The sequence below is a fragment of the Strongyloides ratti genome, assembly GCF_001040885.1.
Source record: "Strongyloides ratti genome assembly S_ratti_ED321, chromosome : X".
NCBI classification, from domain to species: domain Eukaryota; kingdom Metazoa; phylum Nematoda; class Chromadorea; order Rhabditida; family Strongyloididae; genus Strongyloides; species Strongyloides ratti.
The window spans coordinates 4,640,720-4,650,516 of NC_037309.1; the positions used below are offsets into that span (position 1 = coordinate 4,640,720).

General features: G+C 17.9%; 3 protein-coding genes across 3 annotated transcripts; 1 reads left to right on the forward strand and 2 right to left on the reverse strand.

Moving 5' to 3' along the window:
* Positions 1-439: 439 nt before the first annotated feature.
* On the forward strand, positions 440-835 carry SRAE_X000099800 (Hypothetical protein; the record flags this gene model as incomplete). The annotated part of the gene is made up of 1 exon (XM_024645410.1): positions 440-835. One exon carries the CDS (start codon positions 440-442, stop codon positions 833-835), a length of 396 nt encoding a protein of 131 aa, XP_024510871.1.
* A 2,600-nt stretch (positions 836-3,435) lies between these two features.
* On the reverse strand, positions 3,436-5,331 carry SRAE_X000099900 (Ammonium transporter family and Ammonium transporter AmtB-like domain-containing protein; the record flags this gene model as incomplete). The annotated part of the gene is made up of 3 exons (XM_024645411.1): positions 3,436-4,742; positions 4,783-5,112; positions 5,175-5,331. The coding sequence occupies 3 exons, from the start codon at positions 5,329-5,331 to the stop codon at positions 3,436-3,438; spliced, it is 1,794 nt and encodes a 597-aa protein (XP_024510872.1).
* Positions 5,332-6,978: 1,647 nt separating this feature from the next.
* SRAE_X000100000 (Hypothetical protein) lies at positions 6,979-7,921 on the reverse strand (the record flags this gene model as incomplete). Its single annotated transcript, XM_024645412.1, has 3 exons — positions 6,979-7,584; positions 7,645-7,812; positions 7,865-7,921. The coding sequence occupies 3 exons, from the start codon at positions 7,919-7,921 to the stop codon at positions 6,979-6,981; spliced, it is 831 nt and encodes a 276-aa protein (XP_024510873.1).
* Between the last annotated feature and the right edge of the window lie 1,876 nt (positions 7,922-9,797).

Below are 9,797 nucleotides of genomic sequence, written 5' to 3' on the forward strand. Positions count from 1 at the left end.
ATAATAATTTAAAAATTTAACAATATATAATTATTTATAATTTTTTATATTCGATGTTATTTTTGTAAAATAATTTATAAAAATTATGATTACTATTTATGAAATATACAAAATAATAACTTCAAATATTTATAATAAAACTTGTAATAATGATGAATCAAAATTATTTACTAAAAGTATTAATAAAAATTAAAATGTTTTGAAAAGTATCATTAAGATTGAAAAAAATTTATCTTTTATTCGTTAATAAATATCTTTACTTAGAAAAAAGTTTTTAATCACTCAGATTAAATATTGTGTTGTGTATGTGTTATAAAAATAAATTTTTGATTATATTATAATAATTTGTTACAATTTTTACTGTTAACTAGAATTATAATGACTCATTCATAAGGTTATTTAAATGAAAATTTTATGATTAAAAATTTAAAATGTAATTATGTTACAAATTTATAAATTTTTTATATTTTTGTTACTAATTTTAAAAATATCTACTTATTCATTATTTGAAAATGAAGTTGTAGTAAGAGGAACTGCAATATGTTATGAAAGAGATTTAAGAGGACCAAGTTATATAAAAATATCATTGTTAGATAGAGAAGTTTTTATTGATCATTATATTGGAAGTGAAATATTTTATTTTTCTGTATATCCTGATATTAATTTTACTATATCTGGAAAAGCTGAAGAATTGTCATCACTAGATCCTTATATTATTTATGAATGTTATTGTGGCAATTATGTTAAAGTAAGAGAAGTTAGACTTTATGAACATGGAGTAAATAGAAGAAATAGTTTATATTATATAAAAATAGATTGTTCTAACAAAAATTAATTAAAAAAAAAAATACTTTAAAATTGTATTACTACACCAACGACATTAATTTTTAAAAATTATTATTTTAATAAAATAAGAGTTTTTATTTTATTTTATAAATTTTAATATTGAAATTTTTAAAATTAAATAAATTAAAAAGTATATTAATTTAAAAAATTATATTACATATTTTTTTAGATTAAATAATTATTTAAATCTCAATTATTTCAATAAAGATATAAAAAAACACAACTTATATTAATGATATTTTTGATATATTTTGTTATTATTTGATTTTATTATAAATTTTTATTATATAAAGTGTTGTTTAAAATTAATTAAATTAATGTAAATAAAATTTGTTTTTAAAATAATCATATAATATTACTAATCATTTTGGTAATTATAAAATTTAATTAAAAACAAAAAGATTTTTAAAGAAAACACCTTTTAAATTTTAAAATAAATAAATACGCAATCATCTTTTATGAATTGTTTAAATATTTTTTTAAATGACATTTCAAATCTTTTGTAATATGAAATTTATTTTAAACAATTAATTTTTTTAACTATAATTAATATTATAATATTTTTTTTAAACATTTTTAATGATATTAAAAATATTCTAGTAATGTAGAAAAATAATTAACATGTATTAAACAAAAAAAATTTTTTTTTTATATAAAAGAGATTTGTTTATATAAAAATATATTTTACTATTATTATTATAATTGATAAAAAAATTTACCATACATTTAATGATGAATTATAGTTAACGAGGCTAAAAATGTCTTAAAAAAAAGAAAAAAAAAAGTGCTGCATTCAAATGGTATTTACAAATGAAACGAATAATTAAAAAGATGGTTATGAGAAAGAAAAGAAAAATGTTATATTAAGATAATATTTGATAAGACGGTAACAGATTCTAATTTGAAATAATTAAATATATTATTTATAGTTATTGAAATGAAAGTATTTTATGAGGAATGTAAAACAAAATTAGTTATGTTTCCAAAACATATGAAATTTTTAATACTATTTTATGTATATGGTTATGAAAGAAGGTTTCCAAAAAGTATGAATATTAAAAAAATAATATAAAAGGATATTATTTTTTATCATGAATAATATATTAATTTTATTTACATTTTTTATTTTATATTTCTCTATTTATAATTAAAAGGTAATATTTATTTGTTTTAAAATTTAAAATTTATTAAAAAAATTTAACATTTAACATATTTTTATTTACAAAAAAAAATTTTTAATAAAAAATTCTTAATCATTATATTATTGTTATTAAAAAAATTATACATTTTTTAATCATTAGGGTATTTAAGTAATATTATTATAAGTATATGTTATATTTTTATCATGCTATATGTATCCTATTTAATTTTATTTATTTCATTGTTTCTAAAATTTTTATCTTGTATTCCATTTGAAAACAATATTATAATAAAAGGAAAAGTTTTTTGCAATAGAAAAAGTATAAGAGAACCAAATAATGTAAAGATAACATTAATGGATAAAGAAATGTTTAATGATCATTTTATTGGTAGAGAAACATATTATTTTTTGGAAAAAAATGAAATTGATTTTTTAATGTCTGGAAAAGCTTCAGAAATTTCTAGTTTAGATCCTTATATTGTTTATGAATGTTTTTGTGGTTATATAAAAAAAATAAAAGAGGTTAAACTTTATGAATTTGGGAAAAATATAAAAAATAGTTTATATTATATAAACATTGATTGTTCAAATTATTAATAAGGAATTTTTTTTTTTTTATGTTGAAAAAACAAATATAAATTTTAAAATATAAAAACACTTTTGAAAATAAATAAAATTATTATTAAATTATAAATTTATAAAAGTTTTGAAAATTTTTGTAATTCAATTATATATTTCTAATATTAAAATGATAAATTTATAAAATATTTGCACTTGTATTTATAAAAACATTTTTTGAATTTTTATGTTATTAATAATGATAATAAATGATTAAAAATATTTATCAAATAATATTTATAAATTTAAAGTATGATTATTTGTTTTATATTACTATATGATAAAGTATTTTAACAATCGTAATACTTGACTATCTTTGTATTTATTTTTAATCAAATTCCTTTTTAAGTTATTTATCAAATAATCAAAGTTTTTTGTTCAAAAATTAAATATTATTATAGAAATGATCATTTATTTTAAAAATCGAACTTTAAAGAAATAAAATTAACAAGACAAATTTTTTTTACAAAGATTAAATTATGTAAAATTATATAATCACAATAATGTGTTATATAGTAATGATAAGAAAAGATTTTGATAATATAATTAATTTTATTTTTAACATAATTATTTGCAATAAAATTATAAGAAACATTAAAAATTTAATAATTATTTTTTCTCATATAAATATTTTATCTTTACAATTTTATTTTTTAAAAAATATGTTATCATAAAAATAATAATATTAAAAAAAAATTAACATAATTTTAAATTAATTTAATTTTACTTTGAATTTAAAAATATTAATCAAAAAATGATTAATAAATATAATAATATTTTTTTGGGAAATTATTAATTATATAAATATTATATAATTAATAACTAATTATTTATTCTTTCCACCCGCTATTTATCTCTGGAGAATTTGTATAATGATCATCAAATGATTTAATTGTATTAGTAGTACTTTCACTAGAACTTTCTTCTTCTAATGTTTCATTTATTGTATTTGTAATAATTGGTTTAATTTTATTTCTTGTAAAATGTTTTTTCTGTTTTGCTTTATGATGATGTTCTGGATGTTCAAATTGTTTTGGATTAGTATATAAACTATATTTTCTTTTTGTATTATCACCAAGATCAAATGCTACACTACTTCTTCTTTGATATGCTTCAGCAAGTTCTTCCATTGAAATTTCTTGATGTACTGACATTTTTCTAGTATGATTTGAATAATTTTTTTTATTATCTTCATTTGCTTTTATATTTTCAAATTCATCCCATCCATGTCCATATGCATGTAATGGATATGCTGCTTCACCATGTTTATAAATATCTAATCCTTTAGTTTCAACTTCATATGATACACGAAATTTTTTAATAATTTTTAAAAATGAAAATACTGGTCCCATAATTCCAATAGACCATGTAATAATAGCAATAGCACAAATTATATTCCATCCAAGTTGAGCAAATGCTTGACCAATAGAATATTTATCTTTAGTACCATTAATAACATTAACAATTGAATAAGCAATACCATCTGGAGCAATAATACATACAGCAATTAAACCCCAAAAACCACCACCTGCATGTACAGCAAATGCATCAAGTGGATCATCAATTTTTAATTTAATCATTAATTTACTTAAACCTAAATATATTAATCCAGCACCTACACCAACAAATGCACTACCCCATGGCATCATTCTATTACAACCAGCACATGCAGCAACCATACCAGCAAGACATGCATTAATTGTAAGAAGAAGTGTCCATTTGCCATTCCAAATATAATGAATAACAAGAAATATCATAGCAGCAAAAGCACCAGATAATATAGTATTTGTCATAGCTAAAGCAACAATTGGTCCATCACCAGGTCTTACAATTTCAGCAACAGAACCACCATTAAATGCTAAAAATCCAAACATAAGAATAAATCCTCCTAAAGCTGCAAATGGTACTGAATGACCTTTTATTTCAATACTTTCTTCTTCATCTTCTGTAGCAAAACGTCCATGTCTTGGACCCATCATATAAGCAGCTAAAAATGATATAGCACCACCACATAAATGTACAACACCTGAACCTGCATTATCTATATATGTTGTATGAATAGTTTCAGTATTAATTCCATTTTTCATCCAACCACCATCTGCCCAACCCCAATGTGTTAAAATAGGATAAACAAAAGCTAAAATAATAATAATAATAATAATATCAATAAAATTTACATGATATAACTGTACAATATGTAATATAAGTAGCAAATTCACATCTTTCAGCAACAGCACCAGAAACAATTGTTGCTGAAGTAGCAGCAAAAACATATTGAAAGAAAAATCTTGAATAATTATCAACACCAGCTAAAAAAAATTGTGAATAACCAATAAATAAATTCCATGTAGATCCTGGTGTACCAGGACCATATGCAAATGCCCATCCAATACAATAATAACCAATAACAGCAAGACATGAATCAAGTAAATTTTTAATTAAAATATTAGTTGTATTTTTACTTCTAACAGCACCAGCTTCTAAAAAAGCAAATCCACATTGCATTACTAAATAAAATAATTATATATAATATTTATATTATTTTATTTTATTAAATTAAAAAACATACAAAAAATTATAAGTGCCATAGAACACATAAAAAAAGCATTTTCATTAACATTTTCATTACTTTCTATATATGTTAATCTTTTTTCAATTTGACGTAGATGTTCAGATAATTGAGAAATAATTAAATCTTTGGATGCTTCAGTTATCACAGCAACCATATTTAAATATCTATATATAAAACAAAAATAAATTAGAAATTTTAATGAATATTATAATTTAAATATATTTTTTTATCTATACATATAATATTATATATGTAATAAAAATGGTAAAAAAATTTTAATGATATAGTAAATACTATTATCTTTTAACATAATAAATTTACTTTTATAAAATGAATTTAAGATTTTTGTATGATATAAAAATTTTATATAATAATAAAATATTATAATTATATATATATAAATATTTTATCAGATAATAAATAAAAATTAATAAATATTATAATTTTGAAACTAACTGTACTATATGAAAAAATTATATTTTTGTAAGATATTATGTAGTATTGGACATTTTTAATAGATTAATGTGGTAATTATGATCAGTTTATTATTATATATTTAATCAAAAAAAAATTGATTTTTTCATTTTTGATTTTTAGACAATTAAACAAATAAGAAAATAACGGAAAAAATTTTTTTTTGTAATTAAAAATATATTTAATCAATTTTTGATTTTTGATTTGAACAATGCCATGATAAGAAATCTTTATTTTCTTAAAGTTTTGATAATGATATCAAAAAAATGGTAATTGAAAATATATTATAAAGGAATTTATACAATTAACCTTTATTTAATAGGTGTCATATTAATATTTTAAAAATTATTTTATCATCTTACTGTCATTTGTAGATAATGTAAAAGATTGTTAAAGTAGACTTTAATAAGTAATTATTTTTATCATTTTAAAGAAAGTTTTTTTTTGTTAAAAATATAAGAAAATTAATAATTAATTTTATAAATATATTATTTGCTTATAAAAATAATATTAACAATATAATGATATAATTATATATTTATTCTTTTAAAATTTATTAAATTTACATACATTTTACTTTAGTAATATTTTATTTTATTTTCTTTACTTATTAATAGTATATTATTAAGTGTTTATAATTCTTTTTAACCAGCTGATTACATTAATATAATATTGTTATATAATTACTAATTATCAAAATTTATCATTTTTAGAAAGGAATTTTAAATTTTACAACATATTTTAATAAACTTTGTTTAAAGTTAATAACATTTTTAAATAAAAACTTTTTTTTAAACAATTTATTTTTATATAATCATTAAAAAAAAATAGTATAATAAAAAAATATTTGCTAAAATAAAAAAGAAAATGCAAATAATAATGGGAAAATACAATATATAAAAAAACATATAAAAAAAATGACTAATTTGAGTATCAAAGAAAAGGTTTAAAAAAATGTTGTTATCATATTTTCTTACAATTAATAAAAAAAAAGTTTTTTCTTGTCAACAATTTTGTTTTCTTAAAATAAGAAATATTTTTTTACATAAAAAAATTTGATGTACTAAATAAGCTGGTTAATGGATAAATTTACAAATAGAAAGAATATAAAAACCAAAAATATTATATATATATATTTCATTTTATTATGTTCTAGGAATTTTTATCAGCCATAACTTTTTTTTTTCTCTTTTTTTATTTTTTTATTATTGATAAAAGGCTTCAATTTTTTTTTAAATTATGAAGTAGCATAATACAATTATAAATTCTGCTGCGACAATATACAGACTATCCTGAACGATTTGAAAATTGAAAACAAATGTTACAATTATAAAAAGTTAAGGTAAATAGCAGATAAGACAAATACAATAATTATTGGCAGTATTGAAAGACTTCCTCCAATTTGGGAATATGATGCAACATTAAGTAAAGCATTTGGTTGGCCCATTTCAGCTTCATTTTGAACTTCATGTATTTCAGATTCCTGTTCTTCATCTAATTCATCAATTGAGCCACAATTTAAATCACATCCTTCTAATTTATCTGCATGAAGACCTTTAAACATACTTTCTAATGATTTACACATTAAATATTGAGCACGTTTATTACATGCTTGTCTTAGAGCTTCTTTATATTCATCCATTTTTTCATTAAGATCATTACATATATCATCATCTTCTTTATCACTTTCTAAAAATTTTTCACTTAAATATGTTCCTGCTGAGATTGTCATTTCACTGATATGTTCAGATCTAAAACATTCCTCATTTTCATTTATTAATTTTTGTCCTTCATTAGAACATGCAAAACTAAGAAGATAATAACTTTTAAGAAAAGATCCAGCATTTTTTCTATGCGTTATTAAATCAGAAACTGTGTTAGATACTTCAACAACTTCTTTATGTGTACATGAATGAGGATTTTCATTACCATCCTATAAAAAATAAGATATAATAAAAAAAATATATCATTTTAATATAAATAATAAACATACATCCATACATATTTCTAATTTTCTTAAATGTTGGCATTGATCATTTGTAATACCAACCATATTTTTTTTTATATCACTTAATTCATATAATGTCCATGTCCATTCATCTAAAACTTCAATAAAACATTTAACAAGACTTGTAAAATCACATGTAGATTCTTGTTGCTTCTTAAAAAAATTATTTTAACATTTAAATATTTTTAGTAATAAAAAAACTTACTGTTTCAAAACCAAAAATCACCAAAATTATAAATAAACAATTAAAATAAAACTTCATTATTAGTAGAGATTAATAAAATATATTAATTAATATAATAAAAGAATTTTTATTTTTTAAAAAAAAAAAAAATTAAAATTAGGAATGAAATCTAAAATATATAAAATTAAATATTATAAAAGAAGAAATAAATTTAAATAATGCCACAAATTACGTTAAAATTGTCGCGCTTTTATATATAAGAAGATAAAGATTTGACAATTTTTTTTTTATTATTAAATTTCAATTTTATTTTTAACAAAAGTCTACAAATTTTTAACTTTTATATATTTTAAAGAAAAAAGAAAATTTTCTTTACAATACATTTTGAAAGAAAGGAAAGATATATAAAAAAAATATCTTTTTAGTTTTTGATTGTATAATTGAAAAAAAAATTAAACTAATTTTTTCTTTATAATCTTTAAAAGATATTAAAAAAATTTTAGAAAAGCATATTAGATATATCTATATACATATGTGTGATAATATATTAAAAACAATAAATGTTTTTTTTTTTTTTAAATTTTAAAAAAAAGTCAGATTTCTTTTATATAATTTTAATAAAAGAATGCCAAATTTCATATTATTATTTTGTATTTTTTAACAAGAGAAAAAAAAAAATAAAATAACTTGTTAAGAATTTAAAAAAATATAATGGGATAGTTTGAAGGATAATGAATAATGACTGTTATTGAATTATAAGATGAATTGAATGTGACAATATACTAAACTAAAATAAGAAATATAGATAAATTTTAAAATAAGGGAAGCTCCATATTTTCGTTTATGGATGGCATGTAAATAAAAAAAAATACATATAAAATAAGTTTGTTTTTTTTTTTAAATTATTGTTTTTTAAAAACCAATTTTTCATGACATGAGAATAAAAAAGTTATTTTGGGTGAGGAAAAAAATAACTAAAAGAGAATACTTAAAAAAATCATATATATATATGTTTAATTCAACAAAATAATTTTATTTTATTACAAATAAAAAACTAAAATTAACTTTTAATTTTTTAATAAAGCATGTAATTATTTATTAAAATTATCTTATAATATAGCATAAAAATTAAGTTTTTTAAAAAAATAAAATGTATATATATATATAAATATAAAAGATTTTTAAAAAATAATAATACTAGAAAAATGATGTAAAAATATATATTGATAAAATAAAATAGTTTATCTAAATTTTGGCATTTATAAAAATAAAATATCTATAGAGATATAATATACTGATGATAATATTAACTTGATAATACTGTTATTTTTGTTAAAAAATAAATTTAAACAGAAAGAAGTTAAATTTTAGGGAATTTTATATAAAGATAATGTTTTATTTATTTAATTTATTTATTTTGTTATAAGTATAACAAACTAAATTATATTGAGATATATATATAAAACTTTTATTCTCAAAAAGATTTAATTGAAAATCTTTTGAAATAACTTTTCTTTATATTTCCTTATCAATTATATTTGTAATTGTTATCATTAAAGATTTGATAGAATAATTCATTTTTGATTTAATATATGTATATTTTAGAAGAGAGAGTAATTTAAATTGTTTAAAAGATTACTTTTAAATAACATTTATTTAAAAAGAATAAGAAAAAAATAAATAAATAAAAATTAGATAATATTAAATCATGAAGTAAAAATGAAAATAATTTATATTTATGTTAAGTTTAATTTTATATTAGTAGAATATAAATAAAATAAATAAACTATTATATTTGACTAAAATTTTGAGATGATATTGTCTTTTCAACACTAGTAATTTGTTATACTTTCTTCTATAAGAAACTATTGAAGATTGGTTGTTGGGATGTTATATTGTTATATATATTTTAATACAAGTCCTATACTTTTTCATGAACAGTAGACGGAAGTGG